At 46.5% G+C, this 23,781-nt stretch overlaps 1 protein-coding gene across 6 annotated transcripts in view; it reads right to left on the bottom strand.

The window, feature by feature from the left end:
* Nucleotides 1-2,233: 2,233 nt before the first annotated feature.
* The window catches only part of HNRNPUL1 (heterogeneous nuclear ribonucleoprotein U like 1), a 106,582-nt gene continuing 85,034 nt past the window's right edge, over nt 2,234-23,781 (bottom strand). For 3 of the 6 annotated variants that reach the window (XM_078661052.1, XM_078661053.1, XM_078661051.1), the window contains 2 exons: nt 15,174-15,416; nt 2,234-3,583 (listed from right to left, as the gene is read on the bottom strand). In XM_078661052.1, the coding sequence (XP_078517178.1) occupies nt 3,425-3,583; nt 15,174-15,416 (402 nt within the window). In that variant the 3' untranslated portion in view covers nt 2,234-3,424. The remainder of the gene's footprint in view (nt 3,584-15,173; nt 15,417-23,781) is intronic. The other 3 variants (XM_078661055.1, XM_078661054.1, XM_078661056.1) reach the window with 1 other exon arrangement.

Below are 23,781 nucleotides of genomic sequence, written 5' to 3'. Positions count from 1 at the left end.
CAATTATTCCACCGAATCCGCACTCCTGGGGGTGACTGAGCGACTCCGACACGGTATTGATAGTGGTGAGACCTTTGCGCTTATACTATTGGATTTAAGCGCGGCTTTTGATACCGTGTCGCATTCCATTCTTCTAGAGTCCCTTCACTCCCTGGTGTTGCAGAATCTGCGCTTGCCTGGGTGGCTTCATTTCTTAATGAGCGTACCTTTCAGGTATTTTCAACCAAAGCTGAATCGGCGATCTGCTCATCTGCTTATGGCGTTCCGCAGGGGTCTATATTGAGCCCTTTGCTGTTCAATATTTACATCAGACCCCTTGCCACGATTGTAGAGGACGCCGGTCTGTCTATTTATTCCTATGCAGACGACACGCAGATCGTGTTCTCCCTGTCTGACAGTAGGTCTCAGGACACCTCTGCCCTTAAAATCGGCCTCTCTCGGGTTGCAGCCTGGATGCAGGCTAACCTGCTAAAACTCAATGGTGATAAGACCGAGGTTATCGTACTCGGCAAACAAAGATCTGTGGGGCTCTAGACACTGGCCTAGTGACATGGGTCCACTGCCTACCCCCGTGCCAGTTGTTCGTAACCTCGGCTTTCTAATCGACGAGAAACTCTTGATGCGTCAACAAGCAACTAAGGTCGCTGCAATCTGCTTTAATACTCTACGCTGGTTGCAGAAGATCTTATGGATGCTGCCTGAGTCTACTCGTCGAACTGTTGTCCAGGCTCTTGTAATGTCCCGTATTGACTACGGCAATGTGCTCTATTTGGGAGCTGATAGAGCTACAATGAATATACTCCAGGTTGTGCAGAACTCAACTGCCCGCCTTCTGTGCAATGTTCCACGCAGAATGTCTGCAACACAAGCCCTATGTGACCTTCATTGGTTAAAAATTGTTGACCGTGTAGCTTTTAAAACTTTGTGCCTTATGTTTAAAATCCGTCAGGGTTCCGCTCCCACATACTTGCACAATCTTGTCCGGCTATACCAGCCAAAGCGTCCCCTTAGGTCATCAAATCAAGCCAATTTTGTAATTCCTAGAATTCGCTTGACAAAAATGGGAGGCCGCTCTTTTGCCCATTTGGGGCCGAAGATGTGGAATGCTCTTCCGTTGACGCTCAAAACGGAGACCAATCTTCTGGCTTTTCGCAAAAAGCTAAAAACTTTTCTGTTTTAGTTGGTCAAATGCTTCTGCTTTTCCTGTTTCAGCAACTACCTATCTTTCTTCTTTAGGCTGTCCCTGGCGCCGGGAAACCCTTTACGGGTAGCTGTGCGCAATATAAATTCAATAAAATAATAAAAAATAAAATGCCAACGCCCACCTGGGCTACAAAAAAAAAAAAAAAAAAAGACTACGAATCCGGACCCAACCACAAGACCGCGGAATAATGCACAGCATAGTGAATCCAGAAAGATTCACGCTGCAAAAATTCACTTGTATACATCAATATTCACATATACTAAATTAAAACATGTAGTTATTGATAAAGACACTAGTGAGACAGTCATTCATTCACTAACACACATATACACACTCATCCACCCATACAGTCCTGCACATAAGCTGTCTTCAAAACACATACAAAGAGAGAGTCAGTCATTCTACATCTATGTGCTAAGTAATACCCCCACCAAACCATACAAACACTCATACTGATACCAAGAAAAACATATAATAACCCATATACATACACATGTAGCTACTCACCAACCCATGCAGCCACTTATACACAAAGTGAAACACTAATACATATATTTAAATATTTTAAACATTACTCACTAATATTTATTTTTCAGAAAGACACATTCACTGGATGGTGTCATCAGTGATGTCACTGAACATGTCATGAGTGATGTAATATGTGACGTCATCAGCAGTGCATTGCAAGCGCAAGTTATAGTGAGTCCAACTAACTATAATGTGGGAATTTCAATGGTTTTATGCAAGTAAAATTTCCAGCTAACTATAACTGGTGTGATACCTATGGTTTTTTCAGTGAATTTAATAGGTTTTTTAAATGCTAATTCTTAACTATAACTGGTGTGAAACCTATGGTTTTTTCAGTGAATATATATATATATATATATATATATATATATATATATATCTTTTTTTTTCTACTGGCCTAGAAACATTGTGGGGGTTTTTGGGAGGGGGGGGGGGGGGGTTTAGAAACGAGGACAGTCTATATAAGAACCTTTTCTTGCAACAACAATTTACAACAAAAAGTTTAACTGGAAAGGGATTTATTTGCACTGCAGTTTCACCAATCCTTTGCCAGAACAGTGCTCTTTTGGGAAAGAAGACAAAATAAAAATCACAGACAGCGGCTTAGTTAACATTTTAAGTTCAATGTTCACTCTTTCCACATACAAAAAGTGGGTACAATTGAACTTAACACAAAAGCATGTGCACATTTACGGAAACTGAGACACTGTATAAAAAGTTTCACGTTCCAAGATGACCCAATCACCTCAATTCCAGCAAAGAAATAGCTTTCTTGATGCAATATTAACAGCTGGCCCACAGTAGTTACATAAAATTCTAAAAATAAAAAATAGCAGAACCATAAAACATGTACTTTCCTTTTTAAACAAATAAACATTGGAACGCATTATGGAAGAATTTACACAACTGGACCTGGTGCTGCAATGCTCCAATCTTTTCTAGCACAATGTTGGAAAAAACAAAGGATAATCCATTGACGCAGCTGGATAAGTATTTGATAAGAAATGCAAAAGTCTAGATCAGTAGCCACTTTAAATTGGTTAGTAATCCAAGTAACTTTACAGTGAAGTGTAACATAGAATGTATGCTATCCATTTATGGGGTAGTTTGGGAATGGGAGCATGCCTTATGCAGAGAAACTAATGCATTATCCTTTGACGACAATCACCCAGGACAGAGAAATAACACCAGGGTCTAATTAGGGGTGGATAAATCCTGTAGTGCTCCTTTTTCCTCTCCCTTCATTCCGGATATGCCCCCTTAAAATGGCATGTAGAAGCTGCTACCTTACTCTGCAAAATGAGACATGAAAAGTTGTACATTTTAAAAACTGGAAGATGTGCCAATATGGTTTGTACATAAGCTTCTGTTAAGCACTCAACGTAAAATGCTGCAGCAATATTTCATTCCTGGCATGAATGGAAAACACGGGTCTTAGATTCCGATGATCCTTAATTCTGGAAGAATAATGAGCAGCATCCAGATGGTCTGTGTACTTGTGCTCAAACAGAAATGTGAAATCAAAGGACAAAGCCCACCTACAAAGGTAGAACTGGGCATCTGGAGCTAGGATTTCTCCACCCCTGGTTTACATTCTACATTTTTTTCTTCAACAATGCCAAAATGACTCAGGAGGCCAAATGAAATCAAACTGAACAGACAAGAGCGCAACATCTGTCCTCTTCCACAATTTTACTGAGCGCCAGAACTTCCAGAATAATCATAGCTGCCATAATATGGGTTCCACTGGCCCTGGCCTTGGCTCTGAGGAGGGGTAGGTGGTGCAGCAGCAGCAGCAGCAGGCGTTGCTGAGCTTTGATTCTGATAGTACTGACTATATTGCTGATTGTACTGTAAGAATAGAAAGAAAAACGAATTACAACAGGAATTACATTTACAATTCAAAGAAAAAACCACAAGGATATATATGACATTAGAAATATAAAGTCCGGTCTTCAAAAGGTTCATTGTAGGCTGGCCTATGTAACAACCTATAGGTATTAAACTTGTACTGGGCATTTTTCTGATGGAACCATCCCACAATCTTTTCTCCTGACTTTACTGGGAAAGAGGGGTTCTCTTGAATTGATCACAATTAGTTTCAGCAACAGAATGGTACTTCTATAAGCCAACTAGAGGTAGGATATAGGAAATGTTACTCATCTATAACAATCAGTTTTCAGAATACTTAATTATAAATTATGAAGCCGCTTCCTATGCCTGGGCCAAAATTAACAGCGTGTATCCTCACTTGAAGCACAGAAATAGCCTTTGCCTCAGACTCTTTTTCAACTAGCTAAGTGTACGTTTCGATGCATTTTGGGCACAGGATATTCTGGGCCAAATATTAGGAACCAGGAGATATAGTTTGCTAAGTGATATGCTGCACACCTGAAGATAAAACATAAAATGCGCTTAAATAAAACGGGCAAACGTGCTATAAATCCATATTTAACAGGGGTTACATTTCTGAAAATGAAGAAAAATGTTTCATTTAAACAATACAGAAAAACAAGAGCAATATAAAAAACAGTATTAGGCTCATGGTAATCCTGGATTTCACTCATCTAGCAGATGTAATAATGCTTGACGATGTTTACATGCACTCGGATAAAAGGCCAATGGATAAGGAGGAACAATTGTTTTTTCTCATTGGGTGATTCGGGTGTAGAGAAAATGGGACCATTAGACTTTTTTCCCTTAAACTTAAGAATGTGATGCTTTTGTTGATCAATGCCTGCCGCCCTCCCAACAGAGGGTCAGAGAAACAAGACTGCTGCTGAATGGAATGTGTCAATACCAGCAAGAAAGGGTAGCATAATTATAGGTTTGAAACTGTTAGATGGTTCGTGTGAGCCACATCACATGGAGCTGAGATAATCAGCTGAATTTAAAGCAGCTTCTGAAAGTTTATATAATGAATGTCTTCCAGGTTTATGCCATCACTGGTCTTCAAAACATTCCTATAGCAAATAGAGCGCCACATGGACCCATCTAAAGCTGAAATTAAAACATTACTTTTAACTTGTGTTACTTCAAACGATATATTCAAGCAATCCTTGGGGGTCAGGCTTAACTGTACTTGGCCCTTTTTTAATGCAAGGCCATTAACATGCTGAGGTTTATGTTCCCAAGAGCACCAAATTCTAAAAGATCTTTCAGGTCACTCAAATGGACTACAGGCCTCGAAAAATCAACTGGCAATTGTGAGTAAACTTTTATCAGGTTGAGCTATTTTGAGCACACCTACTAGAACCATCTGGTGAGTGAACTTAGGCTGGAAAGGAAACCGGTGTCTGTTCAAGGAGAGAGGCCAAATGTTAGTTTCTCTTTTTAATAACTGCTGCTTGGAAAATTGAATTCATTTTTCTCTCCCTTACTAGAGGTAGAGGTTTTTGTCAAGTGAGCGGTCTGAAGATGTGAGTTATTTTCCTCCAACACATTTAAATAGCCTGTTAATTAATAATACAAGTATTTCAAAATATATCTGGGATTATGAAAGCACTTTTTTTGTAACTCAGAAGTGAGATGCAAACCGAGTTAAATCGGGAGCAGAAAACCCAGAAAACTTTACTTGGTGCACCATTTCCAAACATGGCATGGTTTGTACACTATATAGTTTTATCAGTAAAACCGCATGTCCGTGGGTAAGTTTTCGACCATTTCAATGTAAAATCTGCTGAGTACAAATGACAGTGTGCTACCACTTATCTCTTTTAATAAATACATATTCAAAGCATTAACATGATTTGAGAAACATTCTTGCCCCCGCCTCGATGACAATGTTGTTACTTAACTAAGAGGCAAGTCAGGGGTCATGTGTATCCTGAGGCTAGATTTGTATAATATATGAAAACAAAAGTTTAGTCTATTAAATCAAACAAGGATTGTTTGTATAAAAGATATGCTGAACTAGGTCTAGTAACACTTATGATTTTTCGAGGCCTATAACATGACCGTTATATATGCTTGTATTTTAAGAGCCTATTGCCTAGATAGTCACTAATCATTTGCCTTGCAGCCACATTACTTTTGGTTGGTTCCAGGCAAATTCTTAAGACAAGGCCACTTGACTTAGTCCACGTGGCCACCAGTAGTTACTCTTCAGCAATCGTAGTAACTGGCTCGAGACCATGACAGCTTCTTGAACTTGGTATCTGCTGTAAACAACTCTGAACAGCAACTATCCTTTAGTTTGTAAACTCCATGAGCTACATTTCGTTGTCCTGATGTGGACATAAGAGGACTGACAAAGAGCAGGTTCACTACTTTTTGGTTGAGCTTTGTACTTCAGTCAAGCTTCAGGGTTGAGGCCTTAAAGATCGCCAAGATTGTCTTGGCAGAACTCTAAAGGACTGGTGTGAGGATTAGGCCATTTGAGTCTCATGATCACTGACAGGTGTTTGGAGCCCTGGGCCATTACTGGGAGCTTCAGAAACACTAGGGTTGTGTCAATCAGTTTCCTTGGGACCAGGTGGACAGGGATACTGGGCTCCAGCTGCATCGATTGAAGTCTTTCCCAACTGGTGTCCTGGGGTAACAGTACTACTAGACCCTAAACAAGGTAACCAAGGACTCCCCATCCAGCACTTGACTCTCAGGGTAGCAAGACTGAGTAGTACAAGGCCTGCATGATAAATGTCTAGTAAGTACTTTGTCACAAAAGTAAAGAAAAACACTTTAACGCACACACAAAAAAAATTCACTACACATAACCAAGGTAAACAGTAAAACGAAGTCTACCAGCCCTCTGGACCAACGCTCTGACGCCAAACATCATAATATAGCACCTAGAAGACAAGCACTACGAAAAGTAGAACCATTGCACTATGCAGGCACTGATGTACAGGTTTACTCCTAAAAGTCAGATCAATGAGTTCCATAACCTATATATTAGTGACTTTGCTTCCGCAGGTAATGAGGCCAAATGTTTCCAGTCCGCCAACTATACCAGCAACCAAAAGAACAGCAATGCCCACCTTTTCTTAGAAACACCACCACTCTTGTGGAGTCAGGTTATCGGTGCCAGGTGTCTAGGCACAGCTACTGGAATCTTAGTCCAGTAATAACTGGGCTAAGTGTAGTAGGTTAGTGGATGGTCATGGTGCAAGTACATAGATATTACCCTTGGGTGACACAAATAGCGGTGGGGTCAATATCTATCTGGTTACTGTGTAGATTTTCTAATAGCAGCGCAAGGCACTTCGACTGCTACTGGTAAAACTTTAGACTACGCAAGTCCTTGAGTAAGGATGCACCATTGCATTTATTAGCCGGAAGGAACTTCCCCGGGTTTCTCTCAATGTGCAACAACTTATCTTAAGCAGCTGCCTGAAGTGTTCATGTGCGCCAAAATAAGACCGCTCTTAGACAGGATCTCACAAATAGCAGGATGTGTCCAGAGATGCTGCAAAGTGCTTTGTATGTTGAGCAGAAGACCAACTTCTAAGTCATACTGGCAAATTCATGTCTATGTGCAAATCTGACAACCACCATTGGCCTTATTCCCAGATCTAGCAAGGAGAATGGCATTCAAAAGGATTTCACTTCTGGATCTCTGCATTAACCAATCATATGCTGGTGTTTGGCCTCTCAGAAGACAAATTGCTAAATAGCTCATCAAGCAGATGAGGCTAGTCTTACTCTCTGCTCTTATTGACAGGCTACTTTTGTATCCTGGTTGTCTCTCTAATCCCAGGGGAATATTTTCTGCTTGTTCACCGAGTGCCAACTGCTTGGGGGAGAGTTTGCTACCCGAAGCCTCCTGCCACCCCCACGCCCCAGTACCAGCACGTGTCACCAGAAAGTACTATTGATAAACTCCAGGAAAGGGAGCCCTGGCTACATGAGACTGGCTATTACACAGGGGAGGTAACAGTAGTTCCAGCAGGGAAAGTTTGAGCTAAATACAGTTAAGAGCAGGCTCCTTCCTTCAACCCCCAAATGGGGGAGCTGGGATGTCAAGCAGAACAGAAACTAGCCCCGCTTATATTAAACACACTGCCTCACCATATAACACATCCAAGATATGATAGAGGCCAAATAATCTGGGAAAGTGAGATATCAGACTTTACCAAGAGGAAGTGTACATGCAAGCCTTTCCAAGCGATACAGGTACCACCGGTTAACAGATGAAGGCAACAATCACAGTCCACATCCCACAGCCTGGATAGAACGGGTAGTAACTAGTCTGTAAAAGAGTGGTGCACTTTTCGCGCTCCTTCACACTAGTGTCACAATCCATTGCAACCAGAGACCCTCAAAGGACAGGCACGATTTTCATGTTCTCCTAGGTAAAAATCCAAAACGCTAGGCAATTTTCCAGGAGATCAACATAGAGCAGAGAAGCAAGCTCTCCAGAGCTACACAGAAGGCATTCCGTCCCAACACTTTACTTCACGCTCCCTTAACCCTGCTTTTGCTAGTCCCTCTCCTCCAGGAGGGACACAATCTTGCCATACTTATGGTAGGATACAATGGCTGTACAGTATGCTGCTTGCCAGTCAATCCTTTATCATTTGCTAGAAACATTACTCTTGGGTGGTCTGGCAAAAACCCCCATCATATCAAAGGAGGGTTGATGCCTAAAAGATAGCCAGCTCGAGTGTTGCACGATAACATTTTTGTTCTTGGGAGGAAACTTGCTACTCATCTTTTCTACAATGTTACATTAAAGCAACCTACTCATATAAATCTCTCTTTACAACAAATCACCAAACAGTCAAAAATATGACGCCATATCAATGCCTCACGCACAGCCACAAGTTCTCTGCAGAATGACTGCAGCACATCTGCTCGGAACCAGATACAAAACTAAAACACTATATATATATTGAATATGCTACTTACCAGTATGCATCTGTTCTTGGCATGTAGGGCTGCTAACATTCATATCTTTTGCATAGATCGCCGCCTAGTGTTGGGTCCGGATGATCGCACATTGTTGTCCTGGAAGTCTTCGAAGTATCCTGAGATAGGTGGCTCCTCCCCTGGACTACAGTGCGCATGGGCATCGGCTCCATCCCCAGATTGTTTTTAGCCATTGTGGCAGAGATGGAGTGAAAAGTGTAAAGGATGTCCATGCCAATGATTGAATGCAAGAGTATATCTGCAGCTGCGACAGGCACCGGGGAGGAGGGTGGGCGATATGAATGTTAGCAGCCCCACATGCCAAGAACAGATGCATACTGGTAAGTAGCATATTCAGTTCGAGGCATGTGGGCTGCTAAATTCATATCTTTTGCATAGAATACATAGCAGTCCCTCCATTAGCGGCGGTTGCCCGTGCCAGCTGCAGAAACCTGAAAAAGTGTCTTGAGAACAGCCTGTCCTACAGCTGCTTGCAATGCACATCGACACAGTAGTGTTTTGTAAAGGTGTGCGGTGTAACCCATGTGGCTGCTCTGCAAATGTCTTCCAAAGGAATGTTCCCCAGGAAAGCCATGGATGCCCCCAATTTGCGTGTGGAGTGCGCCCTTGGGGGTATTGTTAAGGTACGTTTAGCTTTTTGATAACAGATTTGAATGCACTTAACAATCCACCTGGCTATTCCTGCTTTGGAATTAGGGTTGCCTTTGTGCTGTGGCGAGAAGGCAACAAAAAGTTGTTTCGTTTTCCTAAAGTGTTGTGTCCGGTCAATATAGTACATCAACGCCCTCCTAACGTCCAATGTATGGAGCATTCTTTCTGCTACTGTTTGTGGGTTTTGAAAGAATGCGGGCAGGTCAATAGTTTGGTTGAGATGAAACTGTGACACCACCTTCGGAAGGAATTTGGGGTTAGTGCGTAGTACTACCCTATTTGGATGAATTTGTATGAATGGCTCTTGGATCGTGAGCGCTTGCAGCTCACTGACACGTCTTAGTGACGTAATAGCAATAAGAAAAGCCACTTTCCATGTTAGGAACTGGAGTTCACATGAGTGCAGTGGCTCAAAAGGCGGGCCCATCAGCCTGGTGAGGACCACATTGAGGTTCCACACTGGAGCTGGCGGTGTTCTTGGGGGAATGACTAGTTTCAGACCCTCTAGGAAGGCTTTAATGGCAGGCACCCTGAAGACAGAGAGATGCTGCCTGTTCTGAAGATAAGCCGCTATGGCGGATAGATGGATCCGAATGGAAGTGTACGCTAGATTGCACTTGTAAAGATGCAGCAGATAGCAAATGATGTTAGGGATAGAGGCATCTAGCGGGTTTATGTTATTGGCTGTACAGTGAATGACGAAACGCTTCCATTTTGCGGCATAGCATGCTCTGGTAGTGGGCTTTCTTGCCTCTTTGATGATGTCCATGCATTCCGGAGGTAAGTGAAGGTAGCCAAACTCTAGGACTTCAGGAGCCAGATCGCCAGGTTGAGCTGTTGCGGATCTGGATGCTGAATGTCGCCATGGTTCTGCGTCAAGAGCCTGGGTGTTAGTCGCAGCCTTTGATGCGGCACCACTGAGAGTTCCAGAAACGTGGTGTACCATGGTTGGCGTGCCCACGTTGGAGCAACTAGGATGAGTGTCATCGAGTGCTGCCTTAGCTTTCTTGCCACCAGCGGTATGAGAGGTGCTGGGGGAAAAGCGTACGCAAATTTGCCTGACCAGTTCATCCATATCGCATTCCCCTGCGACTGTGGGTGAGGGAACCTGGCGGCAAAGTGTTGGCATTTTGCGTTTTCCCTTGTGGCAAACAGGTCTATCTCTGGATGACCCCACTGCTGGAAGTACGGGCGGAGTACCGATGGATGTAACTCCCACTCGTGCATCTGATGGCTGTATCTGCTGAGCAGATCCGCCATCTGATTGTCCTTGCCCGGGAGGTGTTCTGCCATGAGGAAAATGTTCCTTTGAATGGCCCACTTCCACATGCTCTGAGCCAGATGAGACAGCTGTGGCGAGTGGGTGCCTCCCTGCTTTTGAATGTAGTACATCGCTGTCATGTTGTCCGTCCGGACTAACACTACCTTGTTGCACAGATGTACATTGAAGGACTTGAGCGCCATGAAGATTGCCATCAGTTCCAGATAGTTGATGTGCATCTTCTGTTGCTGCGTCGTCCATAGTCCCTGCACTGTGTAATTGAGCACATGAGCTCCCCATCCGTGGAGAGATGCGTCCGTTGTCAAGATAATCTGTGGCACTGGCTCCTGGAACGGTCGGCCCTTGCAAAGGTTGTGTGGATTCCACCAATGCAGAGAGTTGTATGCCCGACCCGTAACCAACACTAGGTCTGTCATTTGTCCTCGAGCCTGTGTCCACTGATTTGCCAAACATTCTTGGAGCGAACGCATATGTAACCTCGCGTGAGGGACTATGAAGATGCAGGAGGCCATCATGCCTATCAACTGCATGAACACTCTCGCTGGAAGCGAGTGTTGCGCCCTGAACTTGTGGATTAGAGACCGCATGCTGTCTATCCTGACCTTGTTTGGCTGAGCTATAGCAGTCAGGGTATTTATTGTCGCACCCAGAAACTGCCGCACATGTGCTGGTTGAAGGTGCGACTTTGGGTAGTTCAACGAGAAGCCCAGACTGTGAAGGAGGTGAATGGTGGTCGACATGTCTGCGGCGCACTGTTGTTCCGACTTTGCTTGAACGAGCCAGTCGTGCAGGTAGGGGTAGACATGTATGTTCTGCCTCCTGAGGTGCGCCGCTACCGTCGCCAGACACTTGGTAAAAACTCTGGGGGCGGTGGTCACTCCGAAGGGTAGGACTTTGAACTGATAATGCCTGCCTTGGATGGTGAACCTGAGATACTTTCTGTGGGACGGGTGTAGTGGTATGTGGAAATAAGCATCCTTGAGGTCTAAGGTTGCTAGGAAGTCCCCTTGGTTCAGCAAGGGAAGAATCTGTTGCAGTGTAAGCATATGGAAATGTTCTGACAGTATATACAGGTTGAGGGGGCGCAGATCCAGAATGGGTCTGAGGGATCCATCCTTCTTTGGAATAAGGAAGTACAGGGAATAGACTCCTGTGCCCTCCTCCTCCACTGGCACGAGCTCGATTGCGCCTTTTTGCAGCATCACCACTACTTCCTGCTGCAATAAGTGCAAGTGCTCTGCGGACATAGGACGTTGCCTTGGTGGAATGTTGGGTGGAGTGGACGTTAACTCTAGAGAATAACCGTACTGGATAAGTTGTCTTACCCACCTGTCTGTGGTGAGGTTTGTCCAGACTGGCAGGAACTGCTGGAGTCTCCCCCAGACAGGTGTTAAATGGTCGGGGGGCAGTGACAGAGAGTCACTGTTTGTTCGGGGCAGAGGAACGGGAGTTGTTGTTTCCTCTGCCGCGTCCTCTGGTGCTGTTTCCTCGATAACCCCCTTTATTCTGCTTGGGGTACGAGGACTGTGCTCCACCTTTAGTGAACTGTGATTGTTGACCCATCTGTCCTCGGGTAACACCACGTGCACCTGAGCAACGAAAAGTGTTGCCCCGGAATTGTTGTGACTGAAGGGCCCCCATAGACTTCGCTGTTTCGTTGTCTTTTTTAATCTTTGAGGGTGGTGTCAACATCAGGACCAAACAGTCTATCAGGATTGACGGGCTGGTTGAGTATGGTCGTTTGAATGTCTGGTTTGAACCCTGATATGCGTAGCCACGCTTGTCGTCTTAGCATGACGCTAGTGTTAATAGCCCTAGCTGCTGTGTCTGCGGCATCAAGTGCACACTTTATTGCTGCGTTGGAGATGAGTTTTCCCTCCTCTATGAGCAGTTTGGTACCCTCTTGAAACTGCGTAGGCAGGTGTTGTAAAAGTTGCTCTAGGGTGTCGTAATGCGCCCTATCATAACGTACCAATAGCGCCTGTGTGTTTGCAATACGCCAGAAATTGGCAGCCTGCGCAGCTACTCTTTTGCCCCCTGCCTCAAGCACTTTAGACTCCTTGTCTGGGGGAGGAGCTTCACCCGTTGTCTGGGAATTTGCCCGTTTGCGGGCATTTGCGACTACAAGAGAGTCAAGCGGCAACTGTCCCCGAATGTATGCAGGGTCTGCAGGTGCTGGCCTGTATTTCTTCTCGATGCGTGGGTTGACCACTCTCACTCTGGTAGGCTCATTAAAGATCTCCGCAGCATGCTTAAGGACACCTTTGAGCATAGGAAGTGTCTTGACTGGCCTTTCAGAGACTGAAAAAGTGTCAAATAGAAAATCTTCCTCTACTGGGTCAGCATGCATGTCCACGTCATGATTAGCAGCTGCCCGTTCAATGAGTGCATGAAATCCTGCAGAATCCTCTGTTGGGGATGCACGTGCACTGAAAATCTGTGGGTCTTGCCCCACATGTTGGATTCCCTGGTCACTTGTGTCATCATAGGAATCCTGTTGTGCATCAGGGTCATTGATGGGGAAATTGTACTGTTCATCTTGTCCTTCCTCCACTCCTCCAGAGTGGTCGGGGGAAGGTGTTGGACTCCTCCTAGGCGGAGGCTGGATAGGTTCAACTAGGGCAGGAACGTCCAGTGCAGGCCTTTTCTTTTTCAGTGGAATAACATAGGAGTCCACTGGTTGGGAAGTGATTTTCCGCTTATAAAGGGTCAACTTGCCCGTGTCCGCGTCGACATAACGCTCAGATTCGTCTCCTGAGTCGTGTTGTCGACCCAATATTCCACCAGACGTTGAAGATTCAGATGTCTTCGGCGCCGGTCTTGGTGCAAAGGCCTTCGGTGCCTCCTTCGGCGGCAGGATGTATAGAAGCTTGGCAGCAGGCTTTGCAGGCATGTCCATCGGGCTTCTGGTGCGACTGCGCTGGAGCCGACGTCGCAGTGGCCTTATCACGAATTCTTTGCAGTGAACTAGCGATGTGAGATGCGCCACTCACTGCGGCACCTGGCGCCGACGAGGAGGCCGCCACCGTGCCTTCGCTTCAGACGTTCTGTGGTCCCTTTGGAGTCTTAGACGTCGAAGCTGCAGCTGTAGACACGGAGTCTTTGGACCTATGGGTCGAGCCTCCGCCCTTCGATCCGAGGGATTTTGCAGACTCCGCTTCAACCATGCGTCCGTCTAACGGCGTCCCTGTCGGCACCGAATGTTTGTCGACGACTTTTGTGGACTTTGCCGGCGTCGCCCCGGTTGACCCTTGACGGACGACCTTCTTAGAGGACGCATCCCCCGCCGATGACTTCGGCACTGTCGAGTCGACAGTCTTCTTCGACTTCTGTGGACCGGAGGTCGACGGAGCCGATGAGGTAGCAGGCTTCAGCGTTTTTGGTGGAACGACCACCATCTTAGGTGCACTCGAATCCGGTAGTTTCGGTTTAGCGTCGGCCATTTTAGGTGCAGTCGATACCGATGCTTTCAGTTTCGGTTTCGATACGGGCTGCGTAGCCCCCGCAGGTATGTCCGTGGCCGGGCCTGAAGGCGGGGCCGTGGCTTGCGGTGCAGGGTCTTGGGTAAGGCCGAGTGGCGATCCCGTGACCTGAGCCTGATCCGTGTAACTTTCGGGGCATAGCTCATCCCCCGAGCTATCTTCCGCGGCCCCATAAACTTCTTCGTCGTCCCCTACCTCGTCGACGTATTCAAGGTCCTGGTCCATGACCCCGTCGTTTTCTTCGGGATCAGCCTCGACCTCCGTCGCAGGTGGTGAGATTTGAAGATGATGGCTTAGGCCCTCTTCTTCCGGGTCGCCGAAGATGTTATCTGGTGCCAGGGCCGCCTGCCGGGCCTCGAGGCGCACCGCGCGCCGAAGCTTGAGCGTTTTCTTCGACCTGAATCTGGAGCAGGCCATGCAGTTCTCCTCGTTATGGTCTGGCGAGAGGCATTTATTACAGACCGGGTGCACGTCGATACGTGGGTATTTGGACCCACAGACGGGACAGTATTTAAACGGGCTCCGCTCCATGTTGAAAAGTCGTGGTCTTGCTGCGATGAGAAGGCCTCGATGTCCGTAGAGTAACACGACTCCGCAGATTCTGTCTCAAAGAGACGGAAGAAACTCGAGACCGTACGGGAAACGAAGGCCTTTTGGCCTTAAAGAAGTAAGTTTTCTCGGTTCCGACAGAGACGTCGAGACCGCATCCGAACCCAATGGCGGAAAAAAACAATCTGGGGATGGAGCCGATGCCCAAGCGCACTGTAGTCCAGGGGAGGAGCCACCTATCTCAGGATACTTCGAAGACTCTTCCAGGACAACAATGTGCGATCATCCGGACCCAACACTAGGCGGCGATCTATGCAAAAGATATGAATTTAGCAGCCCACATGCCTCGAACATATATATATATATACAAATACAGACACACACACACACACACACACACACACACCTTCATAAAACATCAGCAATCATGCACTACAAACTAAACAGCCACTTCGGAAACATGAAAAATAAAAACACATTAAATTTTACACACCTACAGGTGTATACAGAATTTTAATTAAAATCCATTAGCATAATTTAATTATAACAAAGTGGCAAAAGGTCCAGTTAAAAACAACTAAACTTTAGAGTATCTTATTTCAACTACCTGTTGATACTGCTGGTTATAACCTGCTGGGCTGTAGCTCTGTGCTGCTGCAGTTGCAGATGCTGGCGGAACTGCTGCAGGTGCTTGAGGTGGGGCACTGGCAGAAATTGGAGGAGGAGGACCTGAAGGGGGTGGCTGGGAGTAACCTTGACTATAACCACCACTAGCCCCTCCACTGTAGCTACTGCTTCCAGTTCCACTCTGACTGTATCCTGACTGGTTATAGCCTTGACTGTAACTTGGCTGCAAAAAAGAAAACAAAACATTCATTCTTGCACCTCAACACTATCCAAAATTACAAAAGTGATGCACTTTCAAATAAAAGTTTGCCATTAAAAACTACTGAACATAGTAAACCTTTTATGGGTGTATGCTCCGAATCTAGATAGTGAGCAACTGTGAAATGTTTACTCCAGAATTCGGCTTTTACTATGCTCTAGTGTGGAGCGTATATCTAGAAGGAACTCATTTAGGTAACCATTAACTAACTTTCTACAAGGAGTAGTGCCGTTTTAGCCTCAAGAAAGCTAGACCCCCCCCTGGACTTGATGTAGCAAAGGGTAATACCGACTATTCAACAGAAAGCACTGCATTTAGACAAGACCAGGCAGCTCTTCATTTAGAAAAGGCACTATTTTAACGGTGGCTGTTGGTCGCATTTAGATACAATTTCAGGGAGCTCACTGTCTTAAGACAGTCACATACAAAAACAATGAGCAGCACTGTTGGTTCCAATGAAACAATTTACTTTCCCGGCATACAACTAGAATTAATTCTTAATATGCACTTGTAATATTGCTCACGGAAGGAGAAAGGCATGGTAACAAATCGTGATACTTGCCTCTAGCATGACTTATGCATCAGTTTAATGACAGTTGACATTTTAGTGCGTGTTCACGACTTTCCTATAAAAGAGCGAATTCTACGTAAGGTCACAGCTCTACAACCTATGCAACCCCGGGGCACACAATACAGCTATTCGAGACCTCTCCCATAGCATTAGAGAAGACGCAGGGGTTTTACCCAGAAATGGCCTTTCAACTGGATAAAGCATTCCATATTCCTGGGGGCAACCCTTTCACATCATCTTCCGATGGGAAGGGAAACTTAAGCAAAATCGCACCCCTCGCAGAAGCATGCAAGCTACTACAGATAGATGGTAATGAGGAGTCTGACTCTGGACTGATTGCGAAGGATCGGAGAAACAGGCGATATGAGGCGGCAAAATTGGTCCCGTTCTGGAAAATCCAGACCGGACTGCTATAATGGCCCTGGAGAGAAGCTATCTCAAGAATTGAGGACTCTGGAGAACTCTTAAATCTGCCAGGGCATTTCAAATTGTGTTTTAGATGGGGGGGGGGGTCCACCAGGGACATCGAGGAGCTAGCCCTGGCGGTGCGCCAGGTATGGCCCTCATTCACATGAATGCTGGATTGGCACTGGATCTGCCCAGTGTCCTAGGCATTTCTTGACTTTTTTTTAGGGGTGCACACATACACAACACATCCAACAAACATTGTCTCTACATCAAATGGAGGTGGTTCTCACGATACAGACCTCGGGCGAATGGGGTACCCTCTGCCTCTCTCTCACACGAAGGGTCTTCGGGGCGAAGGCGGAACAGGCGTTGCAGTCTCCGCTTTCGTGGTTCACCGGTAGGCAAAGGTTGCATACCGGGTGCTGGTCCTTCCGCGCGTACTTGTGGTGGCATTTACGGCAGAACTTGAACGGCGTGTTGTCCATCATCGAGCGTCCAGGGCCTTTCTGGTCGGGTGTTCGTCGACGGTCGTCGATGATCTCGATGAAAAACGCCTTTTCCTTGCCGACTTTACGTCGATTAAGTCCCCTGGAGTCTTCAGATGACTTCTCCTCGTCTTTTCTGTATTTTCTTTCTTCTTTCTCCAAAAATGTCTGGAGCCCAAACGGGAACGATCCAGACCCGACCACGGAAAAAAAGAATCTGAAGATGGCGCCCAAGAGTGGGAGCTTCCGCAGGAAGCATGCCGACGTCACCGGAAATACACCCAAGGGGGTGTGACGCCGACGCCCACCTGGGCTAAAAAAAAAAAAAAAAAAAAAAAAAAAAAAAAACGACTACGAATCCGGACCCAACCACAAGACCGCGGAATAATGCACAGCATAGTGAATCCAGAAAGATTCACGCTGCAAAACTCGGCGAATTAAGAAAGCGACTCATTTCCCAAATTCATGCCTCCTAATGCATTGAGAGTGGTCACCCTTAACATGAAGGCCCTTAATAACCTAGTTAAGAGGCTGGCTATCTTCTATCTGGAACAGACACGAAAATATATGCCTATTCCAGTAAACCCACCTGGGGGCGGGCGATTGGCACCAACTTAATACTAGGGTCTTCCCTCACCAATACCTTCCATTCATGGCACACAAAACAGCCGGGGTGCAATACTGGTGTCAAGATCTTTTCAGGGGAGGCTGGGCCCCAAACTAGCAGAAATTAGGGGCCGCTTGCTTGTTCACTGGGTACAGTTGGGCCCCCACATATTGGTCCTTAAATGCACCTAATGAAGGACAGGGTTGGTTCTTGGAGGGCGGTAGCCAGAACCATGACAGCACAGGATAGATTGTTCTTTGTAAGGGGTGGTCTTAATCTAGCTTTTCACAAAGATCTAGACCGCTCGGTCTGCAGGAAGAGAAGGGCGGGAGAAGCGTCAAAGGATTGCACCCTTTGGATGCGGGAGATGGGTTTGAGGAATTTGTGGACAGAGTCGCCCACAAACTAGGGACTATTCTTTTTATTCCCACCCACATTTCATGGGATCCAGGGACCTTCTGCCGTCGGTTACGGTGGAGGATATAGAATGAAGAGTGCTATCTGATCAATTGGCCATATCCTTAGATCTTACACTATCACAGCCCAACAACCCCCGCCCCTGCCCACGGCATGGCACCTCAGGGAAACCCTCCTGCAGAGCCCTGCTGTAATAAGCAGATACAGAAGGCAATCACAGACTATTTTGGTACAGACAACCCAGGCGTCCCTATATAACTGGTGCAAAATGCTTTAAAAGCGGTTATCAGAGGTGAATTTATCAATGAACAAGGGCCCCTAGAATTTGGTGTCAATTGGAGGCTGCCACGAAACAATTAGCTGGGCTAGATCTCGATAGAGCCGAGTATTCCTTACTTCGCCGAAAACATGCTTTTTATGTGGGAGGGAATACACACGGGAGGTTGCTAGCTAATAGACTCCCAGGGGCTGACATTGAGCTCGGAGTTTGAGTCCTTATTGAGGGAGGGTGCGGTTGTTGAAGGGGATGGTCCTATTACTTCTAGATTTAGGGACTTCTACAAAGTTCTTTATTCAGCACAGGCTTTCCCTGCAGAAAAACCCCACCCTCTACCTCCAACGATCGAACACAGCTCACCTGACTGAAGAATGGTGCCCGGACTTGCTTGCCCAATTCGAATAGTCCAAGTTCTCATGCCCATCTTGAGGAAAACAACCTTTAAAATCCCTGGGTCCAGGTGGATTTGTCAATTTTTTTTTTTTTTTACAAGACCATCTGTATTACATTGGCCCCTTTCCTCACTAGGCTTTCCAATTCGATCTGGGGCCTACCACAATCCCACCCTCGTTGATGAAAGCATCAATTAAAGTCCATACTAAACCTGGCAAAAATACGACAGTGTGGATGCTATAGGTCCTTTTTGCTGCTAAATGTCGATGCTAAGCAATACACTGAAATTCTAGTGGCCCGCCTTACACCTCTGATGCCTGGACTGGTGGCTCTGGACCGGGTGGGCTTTATCCCTCAGAGGCAATGTGCCGATAACACCAAGAGGATCCTTCACATACTAGACAAAGTCTACCGCTCCAAAGAGATCGCGCTGCTCTCTAGCAACGCAGAGAAGGCGTTCAGTCACATTCTCTGGACATGTTTGGATATAGAGTAATTTGGGAGACCGGAGGGAGTCTGTCCGAGTAAACAGGAGGAGCTCTATTATATTTCCAATACGAATGGGGTGCCCACCGTTGCTCCTGATATTTGCGCTCTATATGGAGTCATCTGCCCAAAGGGTGAAAGATCACCCTAATATCACTGGAGTGCTCTTCGGCCAGAGGTGGGAGTGGGGGTGGGCCGACAGGTCAACAACTTATACGCTGATTATGTTAGTGTGGCTTTGGACAACACTAGGTATGTTCTTCCGTTCCTCATGAAGGACCTAGGGGAGTTTGGGGAGGCTTTAGGAGTTAGCATGAACTTGAACCATAATAAATTACAAGCCCTTTACCTTGCAGTCTTGCCTGAGACCTTGGCTCATCTGACTCAGGAATACCCCCTTCGGTGGACAGCTGGCGCAGCCCCTTACCAGGGGATTCAGTTGGCAAGGATGGAGGACCCCAAAAATCTCAACTATCGGCTCCTTGCTCAGCGAGTAAGAGCTGATTTGACCCGCTGAAAATTGTATCCTCTGTCCCCGCTAGGCCGCGTCGTGGCCATTAAGATGACTATTCTCCTATGGACTCTTTTCCTATTCCAAGTTTTCACTCTCCAACAGCCCTTTACAGAGGGTCTAACGCTTCGCTTGGGCCGGACTTGTATGAAGCCAAACCGTAGCTGGCATCCTCCAACGGAAGGGGGATTGGGGGTCCAGAGTCTACTCCATTACAATAATGTTACGCAGCTCCGTTATTTTGTCGAATGGTCTAGAGCAGTGGTTCCCAAACTTTTGACTCCTGAGGACCCCTACTAAATCAATACTGGAAGCCGGGGACCCCCAAGCAATTTGTACAATATAAATTTCTTTTTAAAAACGCCTTTGAAAGCACAGGCAATTTCAAGAGGGAGACAGCCTGAATTGGGTCTATTGGCATGGACATGTATGCATACAGCAGTGTATTATTTAGTGGTACAAGTCTCCTGCTCTCAGCCATAGCAGCACCTCTACATTCTCATTCCAGAGCCTTGGAGTGGTGACCCTTCCTTACAGCAACAGGTTGAATGATTGTGAATTATTAGCATTTTTACCTATTCACAGTTTGAGGTCTAAAATATTATACAATTATGAAGCATTTTATAATAAAGACATGCCCCAAGGAGCAACGAATATTGTGAAAATTCTAACAAGATAGTGCACAAAGCGATGAGTCCAGTGTACAGAGCCTTGTCTTGTTCAAGATGTATCTAGTACTTATTGCGTGACTCACTATCGTAATATATTCTGTATATATTTCTACTTGTCATGTAAAGCGCTTTGATACTCGGCAAGAGTCTGGTTCGTGCTATAGAAAATCTTCACAATAAATAAATACATTCAAGATCTATATTAGGAGTTCATCATGGAAAAGCAAGAGATGGCAGGAAGGTATCTGCACAGGAGGCATATTGTTTCAGCGAGATCATGGAACAATGCTATGCCAATTACCATAAACCCCTGTTGGACATAACGAATAGTTTTCTTACCTGTCGGTGTAGTTTTGCAGCTTGAAGATCTTTCTGGATTCACTATGCTGTGCATTATTCCGCGGTCTTGTGGTTGGGTCCGGATTCGTAGTCTTTTCTTTGTTTTTTTTTTTTTTTTTCTCTTTGCCCAGGTGGGCGTCGGCGTCACACCCCCTTTGGGTGTATTTCCGGTGACGTCGGCATGCTTCCTGCGGAAGCTCCCACTCTTGGGCGCCATCTTCGGGTTCTTTTTTTCCGTGTTTCTTTCGTTTCCGAAGTAATGGCAATGTTCTTCTTAGTTTGTATTTACCGCTTTGTATTTTCAAAGTCTATTCTTTAGTTAACCACCTCTTCTCTCTCCAGCCTCATCTTTCTGGCGGAGGTGGGTGGGTTCGCTAGTGAATCCAGAAAGATCTTCAAGCTGCAAAACTACACCGACAGGTAAGAAAACTATTCGTTTTGCAGCGTGAATCTTTCTGGATTCACTATGCTGTGCATAGATTTTGTAGCGGTTTCTCATCTCTGTGGCGGCTGGGTGGAAGATGAGCGTTGGGTGTTGAATATGTGCTGTAGCACCTTCTGTCCCACTTGAGCTTCCTTGTTCATTTGTATGTCCACACAGTAGTGCTTCGTGAACGTGTGCACCGAAGCCCATGTTGCCGCCAGGCATATGTCCTCTATGGGTGTGTTAGCCAGGAAGGCTATTGTAGCGCCCTTCTTCCTGGTGGAGTGGGCACGTGTCCCCTCAGCCAGTTCCTGTCCTGCCCGTTTGTGGCAGAGTTGGATTGTTTGTGCGATCCATCGTGCAATGGTCCTTTTGGTTACTGCTGTGCCCATGAAGCTGTTTGCGAAGGACACAAAAAACTGTTTCGTTTTCCTGTGCCCCTTTGTCCTTTCAATGTAGTGCATGACTGCCCTTCTGGCGTCCAGGGTGTGCAGAGCTCTCTCTGCGCTGGTTGTGGGTTTTTGGAAAAAACTCGGTATCTGTATAGACTGGTTCATGTGAAAATTGGATACCACCTTCGGCATGAAGTGTGGGTCAGTCCTCATCACAACTCTATCGTTGTGTATTTGTATGTATGGTTCTTGTAGCGTCAGCGCTTGAAGCTCGCTTACTCTGCGTAAGGACGTTATCGCAACCAGGAAGGCTGTTTTCATAGTTAGCATCTTTAGGGAGGCCTTGTGAAGTGGTTCAAAGGGCTCTTTCATGAGTTCCGTTAGGACTGTGTTCAAGTTCCATGCAGGTGGCGGCACCCGCTTGGGTGGTGCGATCCTTTTCGCTCCTTCTAGGAATCTCTTCACCACCTGTGATGTGAAGAAGCTCCTGCACGTTTCTCCCCTTGTGTAGGCTACTATCGCTGCCAAGTGAACTCTTAACGAGGATGAGCTAAGGTTCTTCTCCAGTAAGTGCGTCAGGTACCTTAGCACTGTGGAGTCCCTCTTCATCTTATTGTGGAGTCTTTCCTGTCTGCACCATATTGTGAATCTTTTCCATTTCGCAACGTAGCACTTTCGAGTGCTGGGCCTTCGTGCCTCCCGAAGTACCCTCAGGGTGCTTTCTGGTAGTCTCAAATGTGCGAACTCTATGTCCTCAGGAGCCACGCTACTAGGCTCATGCTCTCTGGCTCTGGATGCAGTACCTCTCCGTTCTGCATGGACAGTAGATCTTTCCTCCTGCTGAATCTGTGGGGTGCACACTGTGTCATCTCCATGATCTGCGAGTACCAGGTCTGCCTCGCCCACTGCGGTGCGACCAGTATCAGTGTCATGTTGCTCGCTCTGCACTTGCTCAGTACTCTGTGCATCAGTGGTATCGGGGGAAAGGCGTAGGCAAATGTCCTTGACCAATCTATCCATAGGGCATTCCCCAGTGTCCCCTCCTCGGGCTGCCTGGATGCGAAGTTTTGGCATTTTGCATTCTGGCGTGTGGCAAACAGGTCCACCGATGGTGTCCCCCACCTGTCGAACAGGTATCTTGTCTCCTGAGCATTGAGCTCCCACTCGTGGGATGCCGATGTCTGCCTGCTGAGCCAATCGGCTTGTATGTTGTCCTTCCCTGGTAGGTGTATGGCTAGCAGGTCTATCTTGAGAGGGATGGCCCATCTCCATATCTCCTGCGCCAGCGTTGAAAGCGGTGCGGACTGTGTGCCCCCCTGCTTGTTGATGTAGAACATCGCAGTGGTGTTGTCTGTTTGTATCAATACCCTGTGCTTGTACAGTCTTGTTTGAAAGGCCTTCAGTGCAAGGAAGATTGTCTTCAATTCTAAGTAATTGATGTGCTTTGTGGCATCCGTCGGTGTCCACAGTCCCCTCACCTTGAGCTCCTCCATGTGAGCGCCCCATCCCTTCAGGGATGCGTCTGTGGTGATGGTCACTGTTGGCGTTGGGGGCGTTAGAGGCTTTCCCCTTGCTATGTTCTCCATGGTCCACCATGTCATCTCCTTCTGCACTGCGTGCGTTACAACCACTAGATCCTCCCAACTGCCTGTAGCTTGTGACCATTGCTCCTGTAGCCATTCTTGAATGGGTCTCATGTGGAGTCGTACATTCGGTACCAGGTGGATGCATGATGCCATCATCCCCATGATCTTGCTCGCCGTCCTCACTGTCCGAGCTTGTCCCTTCCGGTAGAGGCGAGTTTCCTTCACCAGCGCCCTCGCCCTCTTCTCGCTGGGGAACACCTTGCCCTGTAAGGTGTTGATCTGTGCTCCCAGGAAGATCTTCACTTGTTCCGGCTCCATTGATGATTTCTTCCAATGGATGGAGAACCCCAGGTTTATGAGCGTGCTGGTCACTGTATGTGCGTGCAGCTTGCATTTCTGGTATGAGTTTGCTTTCACCAGCCAGTCGTCCAGGTAAGGGTATACATGTATTCCCTGCCTTCTTAGGTGCGCTGCGACTGCTGCGAGGCACTTTGTGAAAACTCTTGGTGCCGATTTTAGACCGAAGGCCAGTGTCGTGAACTGGTAGTGGCTTTCTCCGACGGTGAACCTGAGCATGTGCTTGTGCTTCCTGTTCATTGGGATGTGCAGGTATGCGTCTTTGAGGTCTATAGTGACCATGAAGTCCCCGGTCTGCAACTGTGGGAGCACCTCTTGCAGGGAGGTCATTTTGAATTTTTGCGTTCTTATGAATTTGTTCACGAACCGTAAATCGAGAATGGGCCTCATTGTCTCGTCTACTTT

This window comes from Lissotriton helveticus, chromosome 9, assembly GCF_964261635.1.
Source record: "Lissotriton helveticus chromosome 9, aLisHel1.1, whole genome shotgun sequence".
Lineage (NCBI taxonomy): Eukaryota > Metazoa > Chordata > Amphibia > Caudata > Salamandridae > Lissotriton > Lissotriton helveticus.
The sequence above is the reverse complement of the archived record's forward strand: the minus strand, read 5'-3'. Positions and strand labels throughout refer to the sequence as shown.